This window comes from Aythya fuligula, chromosome 13 (genome assembly GCF_009819795.1).
Source record: "Aythya fuligula isolate bAytFul2 chromosome 13, bAytFul2.pri, whole genome shotgun sequence".
Classification (NCBI taxonomy): Eukaryota; Metazoa; Chordata; class Aves; order Anseriformes; family Anatidae; genus Aythya; species Aythya fuligula.
The window spans coordinates 5,898,226-5,920,527 of record NC_045571.1 but is presented as its reverse complement, the minus strand read 5'-3'; the positions used below and the strand labels follow the sequence as shown (position 1 = coordinate 5,920,527).

The window sequence follows — 22,302 nt, the reverse complement described above, 5'->3', positions numbered from 1 at the left end:
TTTTTTTTTTTTTTTTTTTTTGCCTTGGGGCGGGGAGAGGGGGGTCGGGAAGGGGGGGGCAGGGTTTGGGGGGGCCCGGCCGGGGGGGGTGAGCTGAGTGGCCGGGGGCGGGCGGTGGGAGGTGTCTGCCGAAAGGCGCCCAATGAGCGCCCGGGGGGGCGGGGGGGCCGGGCTATAATGCCGCCGATGCCGGGCGGTGGAGGCAGAGACAATACCGCGCCCCCGGAGCCGGGCTGCCCGGAGCGCCCCCCCCCCAATCCTTGCCCCTCTCCTCTCCCACCATGATGTCCATGAACAGCAAGCAGGCGTTCAGCATGCACCCCATCCTGCACGAGCCCAAGTACCCCCACCTGCACACCAGCTCCGAGGCTATCCGCAGAGCCTGCCTGCCCGCCCCCCAGGTAAGCCCCCGGCCGGTGTGGGGTGGGGTGGGGGCTCCGCGACCCTTCCCCGGTTGTGGTTGAGGGGGAGACGAGTCTCGCTGCGCCCTCTCGACTCGATGGGTTGGGGGTCCTTTGGGTTTGGGGGTCCCACGCAGCACAATGGGGGGGTCTCGGACCCAGTGGCTCCGTCCCGCAACCCAACTCTGGTAGCGTGATGACTCCTCGGGACCTCCTGGCTCTGTCCCCCTTTGCTCTGTCCTGCTGCTGGGGACACAGGAGGGGTGCCCGGGGTCCAGCATCCCCCTCCCGTGCTCCTCTTTTGAGGCTTGGGCCAGGCTCCGTTCCGCTCACCTGGCCCGTGCGCCGCTTTGGGGCAGAGCGGGGTCTCCATAACACTGCTTGTGTTTTAATCCTGTCCTGCTCTTCTGGTTTGTTTTCTGCTCCCTTTTTCTTCCCCCAACCCACATCCAGATCCAGGGCAACATCTTTGCGGGCTTCGACGAGACCTTGCTGCGGGGTGCCGAGGCTCTGGCCGCTGTGGATATAGTGTCGCAGAAAACCCACCCGTTCAAGCCGGATGCCACCTACCACACCATGAGCAGCGTGTCCTGCACTCCTACCTCGTCCTCCGTGCACCTGCACCACCCGTCCGTGCTGACCACGCACCATCCCCACCACCACCACCACCAGCCCTCCCAGGGCCTGGAGGGCGAGCTCCTGGACCACCTCAACTCTACCCTCCCGCTCGGAGGGGTGCCGGGGCCGGACGTGGGCTCCACACCTTCGCACCCTCACTCCCACATGTCGGCCATCAACCACATGGCCCACCACTCCCAACCTATGAACATGTCCCACCCTCACGGCCTCGCTTCCCACGCTGTCATCTCCGGCCCCGAGACGGAGACGGACCCGCGGGAGCTGGAGTCCTTCGCCGAGCGCTTCAAGCAGCGGAGGATCAAGCTGGGGGTGACCCAGGCGGACGTGGGCTCCGCGTTGGCCAACCTGAAGATCCCGGGGGTGGGCTGCCTTAGCCAAAGCACGATCTGCAGGTTCGAGTCCCTCACCTTGTCCCACAACAACATGGTGGCCCTCAAACCCATCCTAGAAGCGTGGCTGGAGGAGGCCGAGAGGGCTCAGAGGGAGAAAATGACCAAACCGGAGATCTACACGGGGGGGGACAAGAAACGCAAGCGCACCTCCATCGCCGCCCCCGAGAAGCGGTCGCTGGAGGCTTACTTCGCCGTGCAGCCGCGGCCATCCTCGGAGAAAATCGCTGCCATCGCCGAGAAGTTAGACTTGAAGAAGAACGTGGTGCGGGTCTGGTTTTGCAATCAGAGACAGAAACAGAAAAGGATGAAATTTTCTGCCACTTACTGAAGAAGGGGCTGGAAAGGCAGTGGGGGGAGTGCCTGGTCCCCTCCAGCCCCTCTGAAGTGGGCAGGGTTTGGGATGATTTTTTTTTTGTTGTTGTTTAAAAAAAAAAATTGAAGAAAAAAAAAAAAAGGAAAAGTAAACCTAAAAAGGGAAACCCGCCCAAAGCGATGCGAACAGTTTGGTGCCTGCTCCTCACCCCCCAGGCAAACTGGCCCCGCTGTTATGACTGGTATAGACTGCTTTTTCTAGACAAAAATGGAGAAAAAGGAGAAGACGAAATGGAAGGCCTGGGGGGGAGTTTTGGGGGTGCTCGGAGCCAGGGCAGCGGCAGCGAGAGCCCGGCGGGGCTTTGTTGCAGCCCCTTCCCAGCTCGGATGGGCAAGCAGCGGCTGGGGCACCTCTCCTTCCTCAGCGGCCGGTCCTCTTCTTTTTAAAAACTAAAAGAAAAATAATAATAAATGGAAAAAAAAATAAAAAGAAAAGAAAAGGAGCTGAAGCTGCCCTGACGGCTGTAAATACAGAGGCGCCGGCCCGTGCCCCCACGCTCGCTGCCAGGGTCCCCGCGCGCACACACGCACACACACGCACTTGCATGGTTTTGTTCGCTGTCCCCTGCCCCTTCGCATTTTTGCAATAACGTTTCTGTTTCTACCTCATCGGCTAAATCAAAAAAATATATATATAAAAAAAAATAGAAAAAAAAAAGAATAAAAAAATAGAAAGGAAAAAAAAAAATTGGCACGTCCCTGGAAGTCACGGTTTGTTCGGTGGGGGGAAAAAATAAAGGGAGGGAGATTTATTTTGCTTTGGTTTCGCTCAAACTGTTCGATAGCCGTATGATTTCACTGTAAAATATCCTACGCTTCGACAATCAAACCATTGGGGCTCACAGGAGCGGCGGGACCGGCCCGGGGCAGCGGGGGTGCGCGGCGTCCCTGCCCCGCGCCTCCGCCTGTACCGAACTCTGCACTTTCTAAGGCAAGAATACTTTTTTTTCTCCTTTTTTTTTTTTTTTTTTTTTTTTGCTTTGCCTATTTAATGGAGAAATTTGCCTCCGATTCGTTGTTATTTTTTTTTTTTTTAAACTAATGATTATTATTAGTTAAACGAGATTTCGTTTCGCTGTGTGTGTGCTGAATGAAATTTGGTGTCTGTGTACGCTGCAGCATTTCCAATAAACCATGCACGTTTTACCTCACCCCCCCGCTCCTGCCTCCTGGAGTTACTGCGGCCGCCGGGAGGGGCCGGGTCCGGCAGCGGCACCCCCGGGGGACTCGGTCCTTCCTCCTCCAGGGCTGGGGAGGAGGAAAGAAATTAGGCGAAAAGCAACGAAACGCGGGCTAAAAGGGGAAAAGCGGGGTTTTAGAGCCCGGGGGAGCTTTTCGTCCCTTCTCTGCTGGGGAGCAGCGCAAACTTCCACGGGTGGAAGCGCCACGCGTGGCTTTGGGGTCGGGGCCGGTGCCCACGGGGCGGATTCGTTGGCCGTGATGCGACTTGAGGCTGCCGAGAAACTTTGGGCGCTCGCGTCCAAAACCTCTCCCGAAGCCGCCTTCAAAGCGCCCGGCTGGGGGGAGCCGGGGGCCGCGTGTCCCACGGGCTGTCCCCGGGTCGAGGGGACACGGACACGCGGGGGGGGCATCCCCCTCGTACGAGGTTCCGTGCTTTTGTTGCTTTTGTTTTATAACTTTTTCTTTTTTCTTTTTCTTTTTTTATTTTCGGGGGAAAAGAAACCAAACGCACCGAGCGCGGAACGGGGAGCGATGCTCGGCACCCCCCGGCAACCGAGGCAAGGGGACGGGGGGGGGACACAATCAAGACAGAGCGGATCAGAATCTGCAAATTTTAAAGAAAAAGAAAAGAAAAAAAAAAAGAAAAAAGATGGGAAAACGGTGAAGCATCCGAAAGAGATGCCGGGTGAGGAGATGCTCGGCGGAGCAAACTGAGCCCTGCCCGGCCGGGGCATCGCGGGCACCGTCCGGGTTTGGAGCCCCCCCGGCCCGCGGAGGCTTCGCAAACCCCATCCCCGCCTTTGTTCTTTTCGCTCCGTTCCCGTTTTTTTTTTTTTTTTTTTTTTTTTTTTTTTTCCTATGAAGCGAAAAGCGCATTTTCATAAATAGACCTTGGCCAAGTGCTGGCGATGAAATTTTAATGAAGGCTGGATGCTGAGTGCTGCCCGGGGGGGCCTTGGAGAATCGGCTCCGCGCAGCATTAGCAGGGCCCTGCTCGCATCCCCCCCTCGCTCCCTCGCAGCCACAACACGCTGCGGTCTGCTGCTGCTGCTCCTGCCTCTCCACGACCCTCCCACCCCCCCGGCACCCCCTCCCCAAAACTGGGACCCCCAGCCCTGCTGCGGGGCCGGGGTCGCTGCACGGAGCCGCTGGCTGGTGGGTGCCGCTCTGCCCTCGCTCTTCAAAGTTTGCTAGCGATGCAATATTTATCACCCACGAGCATCAGGAGGCGAGCGGGTATTTCCCAGTCGCAAAGGCAAAGGGTGCTCAGGAAAACATGTGCTCGGTGAGGAGGAGCCCAGCCCCATGGTGGCGGGGGTTCGCGGATGTCTTTTTGGGGTAGCGCGTCCAGGTCCCACCCCGAGCGCTCAGGTCCAGGCTGGAAATCTGAGCAGACCCCAAAGCCCTTCAAATCCAGGCTCTGTGTGCTTGGGGGAGTTCAGGGGAAAGGCCAGGGTGAGGAAAGGAGGCAGAGCTTTGCAGGAAGGAGAGGAAACGCACACACACGCAGGTGTCATGGCACAGGCACACTCCCTGTTCCTGGAGTGCAAAGGAAGCCCCTGAACCATGACCCTAAAGCCAAAATAGCATTAAATGAAAGGACTATTGATTGGGCTGGACACCCAGCTCTCACCCTTTTTTTTTTTTTTCCCTTTTTCAATTGAGGTTTGATGTATGAGGCAGCTTATCAAAACTGCGGCTTTGGCAGCCAGTCCATCTCCAAGGGTACCTACTCACCCACCGCTGATGCTGGCCCAAGGCCACGCTGCAGGACTTGGTTCCTCACTTACCAACAGTCTGATAGACGGGTAGGGATGGGATGGGGTGGGCTAGGTGGGACCACCTCTCTGGCTGGGATTTGGCTCATCCCAGGAACTCAAAAGCATCAGGCAGAGCTGGCTCAGCCACTACCAGGGACAGGATTTGAGCACTGATACAGACGGGGTCTTTGAAGGAAGGGTGTGCCGGGGGGTGTAGAGCTCTAGGCTCCAGTTATGGCCCACGGAGAGGAGCCAAGGAATCCACAGTGCAGGTCATCACTTTCTAACCCCTCAAGCAGGGCAGCTGAATGGTACTCCATTGGCATCTTACTCACTTTAAAGACTATAAAGATGATGGATGACCAGCTCAGAAAGAGACATCTACAAATGGGGACACGGCAGCTTAGCAGAGAGGAGTCCTATTTGTGCTGCTGCAAAGGCTTCCTGAGGAAAGATGCCCACGGGTTCTGGGCTGCTGAAGCTCCCAGACATGGGCTTCTGGAGTTCTGCTCAGTGAGCCTGGCAGCAAGGGTTTCTCCTGCCATACAGTGCTTACTTCCATGGTGCTGAGCTCCATGCCACGCTCATGGTTGTGTTGTTTCTGCCATAAAAAACAAAAGGAATTTAGGCACTTAAGTCCCTTGAGTATACAGATAACTACACAAAGTTATATATGCCCTGCTGAACTGAGTCCGCTAGCTCCAGACAAATGCAGGTGCATTTGAAGAAATCTGGAGGGAAGCACTGTCCCTCCTTTATGTCCTAGAACAGAACAATTTGGGAGCACGGCTGCACCAAATCACACAGCCAAGGGGCTGACTCTCCCTCTAGGAAGAAAAATAAGACAAAGAAGGTTGCTGATAGCAGGGCTGTCCCAGGGCCATCAGCGAGTCCCATCTCCCCAGCCCTAAGCTATGTGGTTGGGCCGTGCAGCTTCAGCCCTCACACAGAGCTTTAAAGGACGTGGAGGATCAGGAAGGTGGCCACCAACACCAGCAACCCCCTCGTTCAAATATTGCCTGCACATCACAGCTTTGCACTCAGCTTTGGGTCTGGAGGAGAGAAAATGCTCCATGTGCTTTAAAAGATTCCTGCCTTTGAAAGCCATACAGGTAAAGGATGCCCCTGCTGACGGACTCTCTTCTATTATTCTATGTGTTTTAGTGCAGAGCAGAGCAGATGTATTTTTAAAGAGGCCAGCGCTTGAAGTAGGCTCTGTTCCACTACAGGGGAAAAAGGAGTAAAGCAGTAATTACAGGCTTCATAGGTGCCCGAGCAGGGAGGAGGACAGCCTGGCTTGAGTGGGAGCCCAGGAAGAAGACTAAAAATTAGCTGCCTTATTGGAAAGATTTGGGGAAACGGGGTGGGTATGAGAGGCAACCCCCTGCCCCAGCCCATCAGTCGCTCTTCACAAGGAGCAAGTCCTCGGTCAGGACACACGTTTCCCATCTGTGCTCTTTGCCCTCTGCTACCAACCCCTGCCCTTGGCTTGGGGAAGTTCCTGAGGATTTTGGTTGAGCAGGGCGTGCAGGATCAGGCCCACATTGTATGATCTATGACGAGTGAGGGAAGGTTTTCCTACACTGCTGGATCAGATCAGGACATGGTAGAGGTGCAGGGGCTCAGTGGATGTGCTGGCCCATGTTACTGCAGTCTGATGCTTGAAGGTTGGGGGAATACTCATGAGCCTTGTATTTTGGCCACCTGAGCACCTCTTCACTGCAGAACCTGGGCCACTTTCCACCAAGTCTGGCCAGAAGAGGGTGGGAGCTCCAGGAAGCAACAAGGAGAAGCTGTGTGACACTCACCCTGGAGACATCTCCTGGCTTGCATTTACAGGGATGAAATACTGAATTTCCTTCCCTTGGTACTAAAAGCAAGAGTCGGGACCTCGTGGGTGCTCAATCTCCCTGCAGCCATAAACAGGTTTAACATTTACCTGTAGTAGGACCAGAGCCAGAACACAGGCAAAAACATGGGAATACAGTTTCATGCTGTATGGACGATAATATTACAGGCTTTCTTTTTTAAGATATTAAATGAACACTCACAGAAATTTAATATGATGTTTTACCTGTGCAGACACTGAGGTCTTGATCTCACCTACAAGAATAGCCTTGTGCTTTCCAGCAGTCCTAGTGGAGCCCAGCAGGACCAGTCCCAGGGCTAGGCTCTGCTCATCTGCCCTTGGTTTTAGCCATAAGCCCTAAGGAAGGGCTGTGGGATTTGGCTTCGGATCCCTGGGTGGATCAGAGAGGAGGGGAACTCGCAGAGGACTTCAGAAACATTGGGGTCCTGGAGATAGAGAGATCAGAGATGAAATCTATATTTCATCTGCAGCATCACCAACCTTTCCAGCAGCTCAAGGAAAATGAGCACTCTCTGAGAAATATGAAAATGTCAACTAAGAATGATGTTTTATTTATACCAGGCAAGGAAGGTTTTAGTTTCAGACAAGGAAAAAAAAAGCACATGTGTTTGTACAAAATCTCTCTTAACTATTCTGTGACTACCCAAGTGCTACATGTGAATCAGAGGGAGTTTGTTTTCAGTGATGTACGCAGCAACCCCTGTCCCAGGTCAGTCAGTAGAACCTCTGCCTCATTCATTGCCAGCTCCAGGAAAGCACATCCCAGACTCTCTGGCTAAACAGAGAAGCAAAATCATCTTAATCTCTTCTACAAAACAGAGCATCTGACTCAAGGAAATGCCTGGTGACTCTACGGTCCAGTGGGGGAGTATCCATCACCTGCATTCCAGACTATGTTTGAGCAGGCTCCCAACACTGAGATGAAAATTCAATGCAGATTTTTTTCTGCTGCTTACCAATGTTTGCACTACATACTGTGGGGTCCTGCAGGAGATCAGCATCCAGGATCCTCAGTCTTGGATGGCCACGTTCCTCAGCTACCTCAGTCTGCATCCTGTGTGGGCAGTCTGGATGCAGGGTCCATGTAGCCCCCCGTTTCCTAGATGTGTGGCACTGAACAAATCCTTTATCAGGATTTGCCGTGCAGGGTTTTGATGGTTACAGGTGTATTTTTCTGGCATAACGGTGTCATTCAGAGAGCTGCAGGTGTGCAATGCATCTTCAGCCTACCTGTGTCGAACTTGGTCTCCCAGCATTTCAACTCAAGGCCAGGATGAGTCGTTTCAGCCCTCAGAAGTCCCGTTTGGCAGGTGTTCGGGGTGCCTGTGACCCATTTGGAAACCCACAGCAGACCTTGCCCTAGACCTGCATGGCTTTTCGAAGCCACTGAGGTGCCTGGGGAGGTGGTGCTGCCCATCCATCTTCTGGGACAAGAATCAATCTGTGAGAGATGAACCAATTCCTCACCTTTATTTTATTTTATTTTATTTTATTTTATTTTATTTTATTTTATTTTATTTTATTTTATTTTATTTTATTTTATTTTATTTTATTTTATTTTATTTTATTTTATTTTATTTTATTTTATTTATTTTTCTGGCTGTTCCCAAGCTCCAAATGCTTGCTGGGCTGCTGTAGAATTTACAAGAGCCTCCAGAGGACATCTGAAATGGGCTTCTTTGCAATGCTGCTGGTGCTCAGCTGTGCTCCTTGGCATTCAGGGTGATCATCTACTGGCCATGCCTAGTGCCTGGAATCTCCAGAAATATTCAGAAAATTCAGGATATGGCAGCATAAGAAGACCTCCACTGGAGCTTGTCTGCATAAAGGCCTGATAGGTTAAGAACTGAATTGAGAAAATTTTTGGAAAATCATCTACTTATGTTGACACCATCCAACTTATGCTCCTGCCTGCCCTCTACTCCCTCATCTCTCAGCTCTTCCAGCATAACGTGGCCCCCTCTGTGCAAGGCTCTGCTGAGAAATTGTCCCGTGGGTGTTGTCAGAGGGCAAATCCGTGCCACCTGCACTGGTGATGCCTCCTGGAACAGGTCCTTCAGCAGGTCCAGGAGGGGGTCTTCACGCCTCCCACCTGCCCATGGACCTGATGGGGAGCCCCGAACTCCCCACCACGGCAGCCCGAACTGATCCCACTGTCTGGGGGATCTTGTCAGTCGCAGACCCTTGGGGAGCCCCACAGGAACAGGAACAGGCTCACCCCATGCTCTGAGGCTTAGCCAACCCATGGGACGTGGGGGCAACATAGCCCAGGCCGAGCGAGGCTCCTGGCGTGGTCTGTGCCTGCTGAACCAAGGAGGGAAAATCCCCCACAGACCACCCAGCCTTCCTGGAGAGAGGAACACTCACACCTGGAGGGTTCCTCTGCTGGGGGGGAGCATTTCAGCAGGAGCCTTTGGCACGGAGGGACAGGCTGCCACACAAAACCAGCCTCTCCTCTGCTCTCCCACCTCCTGCAGCCATCTGAGCCGATCTGCTCAGGCAGCCAAACAGGAGCTGAACCAGCAGCAGGAAGAGTCCCAGGCTCGGGGCTCTCCCATCAGAGACCAAAGCCTCCCTGCTGGGAGATGGGGAGGCAGCACAGCCTCCTCCATGGGCTAATGGCTCCTGATGGCTCTTCCCGGAGATGGCTCAATCGTCTTCGCCTGGGTTTTTTTCCTCACAGGCTTCTCTGCTCAGCGCCTCTTATGTGCAGGTTTAGCACTCCGCTCCTCTCCTGCAGCCAGCGTGGGGGAGAGCTGACAACCTCCGGGTTCTCGCATGGATTTTTTCCTTACCCTAGCTGTGCTGTTTGGTTCAGATCTAAGTGAGCTTTTCAAGCATGCTGCTTGTATGTCTTTATTAAAAGGCACAGCTTAAGGAGGGGGGTGGAAAGCGGATCAGATCTGGATGCACTCTGCAGCCGAAACCATGGGAATCTTCTGCTCTGCAACTGTTCGCAGCCCCCAGCAGCTGCGCGGTCCAGCCCACCGGAGCAGCAGGACACGGGGTCAGTTCTCTGCCCGTGACTAATTCATCACCGAGGGCAGCCCCTCTGCTTGCTACCTTTGTGCTGCTGTCCCCTCTGGTGTAAAGGCAGGTGGAGAGGCAGGGATATGTCCCCTGGGGGGGCGGAGGGTGACACGCTGCTGGAGATGCTGGGCTGTGTTCCCTGCAGCTCGTGGAGGAACCCAGCTCTGTTGTGGGACGGGATGAGGAGTGGTCAGCCTGTTCACGACTTATGAGATATGCTTTTTTATTTTATTTTATTTTATTTTATTTTATTTTATTTTATTTTATTTTATTTTATTTTATTTTATTTTATTTTATTTTATTTTATTTTATTTTATTTTATTTTATTTTATTTTATTTTATTTTATTTTATTTTATTTTATTTTATTTTATTTTTCATTTTGGTTTGGTTTTGTACAGGAAGTTTCCCCTCGGGAAATTTTCTTCTCAGCTACCTTGAAATGGAGGCGATGGTTCCAGGTGGTATTAAGCAGCCAAAAGCCAGCTCTGCAGGAGTCCCTCTGCCTGCCACTGAGACCCGAAGCCACCTCTGCAGCAGGGGCAGCAGCGTGGCCCTTGGGAGCTTGGACAGAGCGGATGGAGTAGGCTCCTCACACCAGCCAGGGTTGGGCACAAGCTCAGATCACTGGACATGGACTTCTGGTCTTGAATTCTTTCAGATGCTTCCAGGAGTGACTGTAGGTGACCAAAAGAGCAGCCTTGCCTTTCACCTGAGAGCTAGCATCCCCTCAGAACAAGAACTGCACCAGCCTGGGGGCAGAGGCTTGGGCACAGCTATGGCCTTATCCCTGCGACGCACCCAATCCCAATTCCTGTCCAAACTCCCCCCCAGATCGACCCTGCAATCAGTTTAGACATAACATTTTACCTTTGCTCCTCATCTGGAATGGTGCTGCTGAGCCTCTGCCGTGCTGTGCACCAGGAGCAGCCGCATTAAGCCACCGGTGGAGGCGGCTGAGGCTTGCCATGGAGGCTGCGTATCCCCCCTGTGAATGACTGGCTGTTGTAAGACACTCACCGAGCCAGCCACATGCCTCATGATGTCAGCTGTAGTTCAGTGTTAATTATTTATGATAAAACTTCATAATGTGCTGTTAAATGGGCTGCAGGATATTTTGGTTAAATTAAGGAAACCTTAAAGCTCCCTCTACAGGGCTTTGCTCTTTGGGCCTTGCTGAGAGCAAAGGTTCAATTAAAGCCTAGGCACTGTGGCCTCTGCCCATGGCCTTCAATTACTAAAATATGGGAATGGGGGGATCAATTCAATAACTCAGCTTAGAAAGTAAACTTCTGTGCAAAATGCTTGCTGAGAAGACCACCCAGCCTGAAGTCCTGATCCCACAACCTCTCCATGCTCCCTGTCCTTCCACCCCGCTGTGATCCACCCAGGCTGCTCCTGCAGCAGCCCTCACGCTGGCCCTGCTGGCCCTTGTCCCTCAGACCCTGCACAATTGTCCCACCAGCGGCCCCGGGGACCAGAGCTGTCCCTTGGATGTTCCCTGGGATGAAGTGGTCTAAGTGTTGCACGAGTGCATAGCAGGCAATGGCTACAGTTTTTGAAATTTGCTCAGCCCTGAGAAATAATGTCAATAAAAAGTTGGAATGAGATGATTTTTAAGGTCTCTTCCAACCCAAACCTTGGCCAGGCTGTTGCAGGCTGTGCAGATGGAGCTGTTCACAGCCAGACTCTGTCCTCCATCCTTCGTTAGCAGATGTGCTGGCCTTTACCATCCTCCCGTCAGGTGATTCCCAGCAAACGGTTAAGGAGCAACTTGCAGGGCATCTAGCTTGGTGCATTTGTTAATGGTGCTTTGTTCTGCGTGCTCTTCCAGCTCCCTGCCTGGAAAGGGGCCAAAGCCACAAAGTCTTCTCGGGGTGGCTGGGTGAATGCGCCCTGCATCGATCCTCCTGCAACCTGGGCCACGCACAAGTGCTCCCCCTGCTCACCAGAAAGCCTATGGGGATGCAAATGAAAACAGCAGCGAACCCCAAGGTGGGCTTTAGCTCTGCTTTTCTTGCTTTGAGCATTGTTAAACAACAGCTTAACCTAAATGAGCCCCTTCCACTCACCACCACGCTGTCACTCAGATCTCAGGTCCTGAAAACACATCCCTTCTTAGCTTGACCACCTGGCTATGTGCATAGGATGAGGGCTAAGTTTCGAATTTTCTTTGCCATGTCAGGCAAAAATCATGTCATTTCACACAAAATTTTCATGCGATCCACTCTGTGTGTTCATGAGAATGGGAGATGGCACAGATTTATGAAGGAATGGAGCCCAGGCACTGGCAAGGAGAAAAGATGGTTTCTTGGCTTCACGGGGGAGCACCACAGAAGACCATTTCTTCCCGTGGCTGCTCCCAGCTTGATAGCCTTCCTTGTGCATACCACTTTGCTAGGCTGAAAGCCTTGGCCTTCTCCTGCTGCATGTTACACCCCCAAAGAAAATCTCATGGCATTCCCAAGGTCTTGGATCCCTTCACATAAGTTTTCCATGGGAGCAAAAGCTCATCCAATAAACCATGCCATGTTCCCAGCTGGGGAGCAGGGAGAGCTGTGGGGTGGAGTGGAAGGACCACAAGGAAGTCTCTTCATCAGATCAGTCTCACACTATTTCTCCAGTTGTTTCATGCCTTTGGAGCATCCCAAACCTACTGTGAAGTAGTCAGGGGGAAGCTCCCACAGGCAGCTGGTGGCAGTGCCACCCTTGGCCCTGGAGGTGAGACCTTCCTAAAGCGCACGCTGCTGCCCTGGCGTACCCATGTCTACAGTCATATCTCCCCTGAATATCAGTGTAACTACATGCCTGTGTTTGCAGGTCCTTAACACGGGGCTGAGTCTAGCTGATGGCACAGAAATACGCTCCTACCCGCACTGCACTGGCTGTGGCAGCTACAGCAAGCCACAGCAAATTTCAGATGCTCTGGACAGACTTTGTTTGAAGACTCATTAAAGAAGCCGACTGACACAGTTCTGGTAGAAGAAGTATTTTGAGCTTGTTCTTGAGTATCCCCTTTGGCCATGCTGTTTCTTTCTACTCTCCCACCATTTATTACTAATGTATTGTATCGACATAGCTTACTATACTGCTCATGAATGAGGGAACATCTCTCTCCCTTTTCTGATGGATCAATGTCCTTCCAGACCAACTTTCATGCCTACAGTTTTTGCCAACCTTGCTGTTTCCTTGCTCTTTCTACAGCCAAGAAAATCCCTTGCTTAGCAGAGGTTCGAGTCTATGCCATGAGACGAAGTTTCCTCTGTGCAGGTGAGGACATCTTCTGCAAGACACAGATCTAAGACAAGGCACTGTGAGGAACCTGCCTGCGGAGTCACTATTGTGCCTGTCCCCAGAAATGCCCACATGCCCACCTCCCCCACTTCTCCTTGTGCCATTTGGTCCTGGCACCATCAGCAATTAGGCATCTCCCCCAAATATCCCTGGTTTCTGAAGCATACAAAATTGCAGACGTAGCAGGAACAAACCCAAGCAAGATGCCACCTCTTCTGCTGTTGCTAGGGTACTCACTCCTAAAGCATCAACTCTCACCACTGCTGACTGCAAAAACAATCCCTGTGAGTTCCTGGAAGGATGATGTCCCTTGTGCGTGGCACCATATTTTCATCTCAAGTATTTTCATATTTTTCTTCTCATATTTTCATCATGGTGCCAAGACAATCTCTTCTGTCAGACCATAACTAGAAATAAGCCAGTTGCAGGATGAAGACCCTCTGGTAGCTTATCCACCTGACCCTGCCAGCTGCCTTCAGACCGACCGTGAGAAAACATCTATTTTGCTCTGCTCCAACTATTCTTTTTCCTACTCCCCCCCCCGCACCTCTAGTCCAGATCTCGTCCAATTTGGCAGGTCTGTGGAAGTACTCCCCAGGATAATGTGAGAGCATCTCCACCGCTGCTGATTCTTGCCCATCTGCCGAGGAGCATGGTGGAGGGGAGGCTGCTCGCCTGCTTTTTTCTATGAATTCATGACACAAACGGTTTGTGGCTGGGGACAGATCACAGCATATCATGGAGGAGGCCAGAGTCGGGCAGTCACTTTTGTGTTACAAACCATGACCATCAGCAGAGAGGAGTTGCTAAAAACCTGCTCCTGGGCATCTTTCCAAAGGCGAAAGAGTAGAAAGGACCCAGACTGATTGGCAAGGAGTTGCTTTCTGCTCCCAGCACAGCCTTCCTCTCCAGCAAGGCTCGCTGAAAACAATGAGCACCTGAAAAACAAGCGCAGATAGAGAGAATACCAGAATCCACTTAAAACAAACCGGGAGGGAGTCGTGAACGAGTGACTGTGCACTTTGCAGGGAGGGGAAGTGCAGCTTGCCTCTGCGCCAAGCCTTGATGGCTCCGTTCTGCTTTGTAAGGCTCTTAGCTCCTGCACGCCGGAGCCAGCCTCCCTCTGCGGGCTGGAGAGGGAGAGAGGTGGCCCCTGTGAGCTATTCGAAATATTTAACTTGCTAAACAACAATCCTGGTCAGGGGGCTACATTCTGCTGTATGTTATCATGGCAGCAGGTGCTAATTGTTCTCAGAGAGGCTCAGGTGAAGCTAAACGCTACCAAGAGCAAATATCCCCCTGGTGCTGTGAGTCCCCCTGCAGAAGCACAGTCAATGCCTCCATATTAATGTTCATGGAAACCATGAAGCACCCAGCAAACACTTCCATGCAAAGAACTTCTGCCTGCGTGGCTCCCTTTGCTGAAACCCTCCTTAGATAGCAATGTTCCCTCATGGCCTTAATTCATCAGCTCTGAAACTTTCCTGGGAATAAAGGGAAGGAGGACGATGCCGAGGAAAGAGCTGGGTTTGGGGAATGCAGGGGATTTGAGCTGCATGCTGTCTCAGAGTCAGGATGCTTGCTGATCCTATGCATTTTGGGGTGTAGGCAAGCCCCCCAAAAGCACCTTGCTGTCCCCTCCCTGTCCACCCTGCAGCTCCAAGGAGGGACCTGACCCCTGAGACATGGGCAGTTCCCCATCTGTGCTTCCGTGGTGGGCAAGCCTTTCCCTCAGTCACCCCCTGCAGTGCAAGAGGACTCAGTCCTGGTGGTATCTGAGCACCTCCAGGTACAGCACAGCCCTGTCCAGCCTTCTTCTCTCACCATTCCCAGCTTCACACCTCTCCTGTCTCCTTGGATGAAAGAGTGTTCCCACTGCCACTGCCAGCCTCTTCTGATTTGGAAGGTCTCTTTCCTTTCTTTCTCTCTTGCTTTTTCTTTTCTTCTTTTCTCCTCAAGCTTTTCTTGTCTTCTTTTTTTTTCTTTTCCTCTTCTTTTTTTTTTTTACCCCCCCTCACCCCCCCACCCCCCCGCAGCCTCTGTTCTTCATCCATTATTTAGGCTTTTCTGACTGTAACAGCAACATTCGCCTTGTATACCTTGTGTGGGGTTTAAAATATAGATAAAAGCAGAAGGTCGGACTTGAAACACAGATTCTGACGGTTGCTGCTGACTTTGTCTGGAAGCTACAAAATCTGGAGCTGTCTGTGCCCAGCGCTGGTATTGGTGCGTTATTTATTTATTTATTTATTTCGGTCTCCGGTTGATATTCCTGCAAACTGCCTTGGTATTTGATGTTTTCATTCAGCCTTTCAGTTCCTAAAAGTTCTGGGGCCTGGCTGGCTGCGGGACAGGGGAGCTGGGCTCATGCAACTTCTGCTCCCAGGCTGCGGGCCTCATCCTGACCCGGCATGGCAGCGCCTGCTGCTCTCCTGTCCACGATGAGCTGGGGAGGAGCGGGCAGGTGTCTCCATCCAGCAGGCTCTAACTGGCACCTCCAGTAGGCGATTCAACAAAGCTAAGGACTTTCCCTTTTAATTATAAATGCCCATGTTTCTTTCATGCCTGCTTTCTTCTACCGTCGAAGCAATTGGGTTGTGAGGACAAATGTTTGTGGGAAACAAATTTCAGAGTCAATGTGTGAGCAGTCCCAGACAACATAGCTCCTATCTGAATGGGCATCCTTCCAACCAGCAGGCAGAGACCTGCCATGTGATATGGCCAACCAACTGCAAAGGAGTTCTGATTTGGATATTCATGACGGAGCTGAAGATCTAATGAGACTCCTACAAGTGACGAACAGGGGGGTTGCTCACCAGCTGGGGACATTCCTCAAGCACAGAAGAAGAGGTGAAAGTCAGTGAACAAGGCCTGATTGCATTGTCCACGAGTGTCTGCAGCCCAGAAATGTACAACACACAACAGCAGGAACCAGGAGATCCATCCTCCCTCAGTCCAATATCTTACAGGTACTTGTCCATAAATCCTTTATTCACTTTACTGATGGCTGAATGTAAAAGCCTCTTGGAAGACACCTACAGAAGGATCTCAGTGAAGAGACTCCATCTTTTGATATCTAGGAGGGCTCCTGGGGAAGAAAAAACCATCACAACTCACAGCACATACCAACTTCTGAGGGTTAGAACAATCCATCAGCAGAAGGACCACCCGAAGGAAGAGCTGCCCTTACAACACACAGGGTACGATGGTTTTGCTGTGTGAACTTAGTCAGAGAGGGCTGTGCAAACCCTCCTCGGTGATGCCTGTGAGTAGCAGGTGTCCGGCTGCTCAGTCTTTGCTTCTTCTCCAAGGTGGGGCAGCAGATGAAGGTAGTCCTCAGGAAAAAAGTGCTCATTTTTCCTGTCAGTGAGATACACGCTGGTGTGAGAAACACACTGAATAAGTAGCAAATGCTCTTGGGAACAGCTGAAGTGGCATTTTAAATGAAGATCTAGATGGAGGAATGCCAGCCATGCCAGACAGCACTCACCAGGAGCAGCGCGGGAGGGTGACACCCCTGAGGTTTGCACGCCGGGAGGTGAACGGGGCATGGTCTAGCCCTGCACGGAGGTTTTACAGAGAATTTCGGGTCTGGTTCAGCTACAAACAGCTGCAACAGGAGCCTTCCCCAGAGCTGTCTCCGCTCCCTGTGCCTGTGCCCTTTATTCCTAGTTGGCTCAGGCAGCCCCTGACCTTGCAGGGGTCTGTGGGGTAGGTGCAAGCTCCAGCTGAAAGCACTTAGGTGTGCGGCAGCAGCCACGCGGTAGCACTAGATATGTTAATGGCAGGTATTGTTAAGAGGTCTCCATAGCCCATCTGGCACTCTCAGAATAACTTTTTTTCACTCTAGCCCCAGGGAAAATTTATCTGTCAGGGCAAGACTGACTGTGGTTCACTCCCAGGCTCTGTCCTTATCCACACTGTGTGTAGAATAAAACAGATATTTGGAGCACGTATCAGTCTGTGCTGGTTACAGCAGCTTGGGGATGTCTGATGGGACACCATCCACAAAAAAGTCCATCTTCGAGGATCATCTGGCAGAGGTGTTACATGAATGCAAATACAATTATTTACTGCAGGAGCAAAAGAAGAAAAATTTTGTCACAAAAAGGTGGCCCCAAGACCAGTGGCTGCCACTGCATGGGTTGAAATTGGCTGGTTTTGGGTTCATGGGGCTCTGCTGAGGAACATCTGACATACACAAGGTGGTATCCTCTTGAACAGGCTGACAAAGCCAGTTCTACAATTTGCTCTTCTCAGGATCTTAGACATCAAACGGAAATAAAGAAATAGCACTTCCAATAAATCCAGGAATCATAGCACTGCTAATAATCAGAGCTGATTAAACTGACATCATTAAACTCAGAAAGTTTCATGCTAGGAGTATGAGACTTTTTTTTTTCTTTCTTTTTTTTCTTCTTCTTTTTTTTTTTTTTTCTATACAAATGTCTCACTTCAAACCTTACTAAATTCCTGGCAGGCTGGCACTGAATAATTACCCATTTTTAAAGTGCCTTCTTTCCACCGCTGTTCAGGACATTGGGGAATCTATTTCCATTCTGATGCTTTGAACGTTCACTTTCTGACACCTAAAGCTAGGTGACTGTCCTCATGCTTAAGCACTGAAATATAAAAATTACTGAATATCTAGCTGCTCTTGCTGAGGCCCAGGAGAACTTCAAGTGCTCAGTGCTCCTGGAGGGAGCCCAGAATTTTTACCAAGGGGGCTTCCTTCTGGTCTTTGGTGACAAAAGTCCAAGGTCCCAATCTCAGCCTCATGTCCTTCTACTGTTCCTGCTCCTGTTGGTGCTTGGTGCTTGGTGCTCCCGCTGATGGCAGTGGGGACTGAAGACACCCCAGATTTCCAGGATCAGGCCCCCGCATGCAATAATCTCTCAGAAGCCTGATAGTTACTTTTGTTTTCTTCCACTGTCCATTTTGCCTTTGGCAAGCATTGATTTTCCGCAATTCCCTGAAGCCCATACAAAGCAGCTGCCAACACGGCTCCCTCGTGGGCCACTTCTTTTATTTGTTGAACAAAAGAATCATCAACATTGTCTTCAGTGATGTTTGGCGAGTGGAGTCTGGGACTAGGATGCCGAGCTCCCTCTCCTGGCTGCCGGATCAAAAAGAATAGCTGAGAAGTCCTTCGTACCTCACAAACCTGAATTGCTGGGCTCTGGCTGAAGAAGGAAGAGCCCTTCCAGCTGTTTTGCAAACTTTCAGACATCAACATTCTTCCTCCCCAAGAAATGCGTTGGAAGCAAAGCTCAACATGTTTGGAGAGAAGTGTTAATTAGCTGTGCACCGAGCCCGTTTCCCCTTTTCTCTCATCTAACACTATTAGCAAACAGATCCCGATGGGCACATAGCACTGAGAGCCTCTGCAGAAAATCCACTGTTGTCTCTGGCTGTCAATTATCAGTGAAATGTGTCTGCAGAGAGGGAGTGGGAACGGACACCCATATGTTGGTTTGTCGGGGCACAGAAAATCCCCCCCCCTTTTTTTCCCCATTTCTCTTGGTTCCTGTCTGAAATCATACTGCCTCTTACATGCCCAACTAAGAGTGAACAAGGCACAAGAGCAGCTCAAGATCAAGATTGGGTCAGGATCAGCCCAACGTGGCTGGCAAAGAGGCCCCAGTGGGTGCTGAGCAGCTGTTGGGTGCTGGTCTGCAGGATCAGCATGTCCCAACAGGAGGCCACGAGCAGCATCGTGGGCTCATGGCAGAGGGCAGGGAGCCCAGCTGGCTCAGGCCCTCACTGCCCTTTCTACCCTTCTGCACCCAGAGGATTACACACACATCTAAAAAATCTTCTCACCAATGCCAAAGCATCGGTGGTAGGCACAACTCGATCCATGGGACCATTGAATATTGCTGCTTCCAAACCAGGATAATCTTCCCCTCTCTTTAGCAATATGCAGTGGCTCAACTCATGCTGCAGTCAGGAAGTCTGCTTTCACCCTGAGCTGGGCCCCAGAATTTGGGCTGAACAGCTCAAAACTCTGCTTTTACACTGCTGTTATCCTGGAGGCCTTTTGGAAAGGGTTCAGGCTAGGAGATATCTTGGATTGCCCATGGCAGAAAAAATGAATTCCTCCCATTGATGAGCACAAGTGAGCCACTCCACACATCTGCTCTGATCTGTCTGACATGGTTTACCACGAGACATCAATCTTGGCATAGCCAGAGGATGGGCCTTTGCTCTGCTGGTCACCTCACATGCCTCAGCATTTGCATGAGGAATGCATACCATGAAAGCCTGCACCTTAGGTAGACGAGTGATCGCCAGCTTATTTTCTCAAATCTTTTGTTTCTGTGAATCAACTTCCCTGCCTCAATCTGCTTCTCAAATAAGAACTAGAAGAGGTGCAGACAGAGGTAACGAGGGTGGCCAGAGGTACACAACCCTCTCCTCTTTAGAGCAACCAAGCTGCTGTCCTTCTTCCATCAGCTGTGGTTCTCTGGCATAGGCTGGTCATAAACTCTCCCACCTTCTCCTGCCTCTGTCCCATACCCTACACATCAAAAACCTTTCTCTTTCTGCTGCAGCAGCTCACCCTTATCAACCTGCTTTATCCTCTGAGCCCATCCCAAGGGCTTTTGGGGCAGAAAGACCCCAATGAGAAGCGTGTGAGCTGGGGACAGATGAGTGTCTGGGAGGGGGATACATGTCCTGCAGGTGATCTCAGGAGCATGGCCACACGTTCCTCAGCTGCAGGGACATACGGAGCACACAGACGGGGTGGCGGATGCTGACTGCACGAGCTGCAGCACCCTCTCAGTGGTGCCTTTCATGGCCAAGTCCTGCTTGAGGTAGACTTGTTATGACAAGAGGGGAAAACAAGCTTCAGAGCGCAGCGACCGCAGCTCAAAGGAGGAAGAGGCTTCCTACGTGAAAGGGAAATGAACGCTCAGCAACAAGGTCACCTCCGCTGCCTCGGGCAATCTGAGGGATGACAAAAGTTGAGGCATGTAGCACAGAAGACAAAAGCCATCCCTGGAGGGCAGAAAGGCAGAGGGAGCGTAGAGCATACAAGGAATTTAATGTGGGGAAAGCCACCACGATTGCTTTCATTTAAAGGATATGTTCCTGCCTGGGTAACGTAGCATAATGGTTTGTGAGTGCCTTGACCAGCATTTATCCAGAGCCTTCTGTGCTCCAGACCCTGGCAGCACCACCGATGGTGGGCAGGTGGCCAAGCAGCACAAAGAAATGTGGGAATCTGGACCCTGTCTCCAGGTCTACTACTTCTTTCTCTCTTCTAAACACCCCTTTCTGCAGATCCAGCAGTGTCTAGGAGAAGTGCAAATGGCCTGAAATGCAGCAGCGAGCTGCAGCTGGCTCTGATGCGAGTGGACAGCTGGGGTGTGCACAGTTTTTCCAGCAGCACAGGGGAAAACCAGAGGGTGCCTAGGTCCGTGCTGCGAGTTTCAGCAGAGCAGAAAATCGGACATTACTCAGTGCAAAGTGCTTGGCACGGATGGAGTCAGTGGGAATATGTTTGGGGTTGTGCTGCAGCCTGCACCAAGGCATTTGGAGTTGGCATCCTGGGCACACTGCACGGCCCTCACCATCGTGGTGCTGGGACACAGACCCAGCCAAGCCCCTCTCTGGTGCAGGGAAGGGAAGCAGTCTTGGAGGCATTGATTCAGTGCTCCACAGCTGTGAGCGCTCTGAGGGATGGGTGAGGAGAAAGAAAATCTGAGCTCTGCAGCCAGCCAAGATCTCCAGCACCAGGCTCCCAGTGCCTTTCTCCATCCTCCTGGTTCTCAGCTGGCTCCAGGAGCCCTGGGCAGCACAGAAGGTACAGAAAGGAGGACTTCACCTTGCAGTCATCTCTGGACACCAGTAAAGGCAAGATTTTCACAAGGGAGCTCGATTCCCAACAGCCATAACATCACAGGAGAACTCATTCAGGAGCTGAGTAAGGAGCCCTAAAATCTTCCCATCCTCTTTTATCACCCAAGGTCATTTGAAACCCTTCTCCTGGGTACCTAAATTAGGATCCTTGACAACCCCATCATGGAACAAACATGTCTTTTAGCTGCAAATAAAAGAAGAGTTAGAGTGGTGTTTGACAGCTTGGAAGCTGGTACCACAGCAATATCTCTTGGTGAGGCAGCTGTATTTCCCCTTTCTATCACACGCATTTAAAAGCTTTTAAGACAACAATCTATCCCCTCTGCTGCCAAACCCAGTGCTGGGTTGTTCTTTGGGTTCTTAAATCATTTTAAAACACAGGGCAATGTTGTCTTAAAAGCCTTTGCTCTCTCCCGGCTGCAGGAAACCTCAGTGCAGCTCAGCAGAGCTCCCCGCGCCTGTGAGACACCAGCTCAGGGGCTTTCCGGGGATCCATTACCAGCCAGAAAAGGGCTGGGCACTGCCTGACAATGACAACACGCTGCTACGAGCAAGGATCTTCTTGCTATGTCATTTCTAGACACTCAACAGGACAGTCGACGTGGCCCAGACACTCCTACTTTTTTTTGTCTTAATGTATTACGTATCTGTACTCGAGGCAGTATTTTTTATTTTCTGAGCTGCTTAAGGGCAGGAATGGATGGTCCGCTTCAGGGAGGGGATGTACCCAAATTTCTGTTTGTTCAGGCAGGGCTTTGGCTGCAATGATGTCCTTTACCCTGCTGTTCTCACCCAGGCTTTGATTTCAAGCCCAGACAACCCAGCTTTATCACTGCATGCTCTCCGAGGAGCAGGGGTAGTGGTGTAGGGACACTGGCAAGACCCAGAGGGCAGTTCTCCCTACCTGGGGGTGGGATGGGAGTGCATTCATTATTTTTGCTTCCTTTTTCCAATATCTGTAACTCTCAGCCAGCCAGAAAGCAGCGTGCCCATCCCCATTGCAGTCAGCCACCTCTCCTAACGATGGAGGCAGAGCCTAAATTCAGCCACCCAACAAATAATAAAAGATCTCTGTATATTTCTCTGCATACCTTTTGCAGGTTTGTTGAAAGCATGCCTGGGACCTGTTTCTGGCTGGTTGAAAGGCCAAGCATAGCAAGGTGTGTGGGAGAAAGGGGTTGGAAGAGTCACTGAGGACGTTGACAGCCCTTGCTGGGCATCCCTCAACCATGGTGCCTGCGGCATGGGCAGGGTGTGAGCAGGGAGGTTGCACGCCTGCAGCCAACCCTCTAGGCAGCTGTAAGAGGATCCTTTATCCCTCGTCTATCCCTCCAGGTTGCCCAGACCTCCCCAGAGATGCCATCCCCTGATTTCCTGACTCCTTTATCATTATTTCTGCTACTCACCACCTAGGGGGGGATTAAAAGGTCTGCTGCTTTCCCAGTGGGCTACCAACCTCCAGCTGACCCTGGATGCAGCCCCTCTTCCTCATACAGGA

General features: G+C 51.6%; 1 protein-coding gene across 1 annotated transcript; it reads left to right on the top strand.

The window, feature by feature from the left end:
- Positions 1 to 218: 218 nt before the first annotated feature.
- Positions 219 to 1,826, top strand: LOC116494561 (brain-specific homeobox/POU domain protein 3). Its single transcript, XM_032196489.1, has 2 exons — positions 219 to 401; positions 855 to 1,826. Exons 1-2 carry the CDS (start codon positions 282 to 284, stop codon positions 1,758 to 1,760), a joined length of 1,026 nt encoding a protein of 341 aa, XP_032052380.1. The 5' UTR covers positions 219 to 281; the 3' UTR covers positions 1,761 to 1,826.
- Positions 1,827 to 22,302: the final 20,476 nt, after the last annotated feature.

What these genes read in the sequence shown, in the direction of transcription:
- LOC116494561 (XM_032196489.1), top strand. Translation starts at nt 282, where the DNA reads ATGATGTCCATGAACAGCAAGCAGGCGTTCAGCATGCACCCCATCCTG. An exon ending in CCTGCCTGCCCGCCCCCCAG is followed by an intron (nt 402 to 854) that starts GTAAGCCCCCGG and finishes ACCCACATCCAG; the next exon opens with ATCCAGGGCAACATCTTTGC.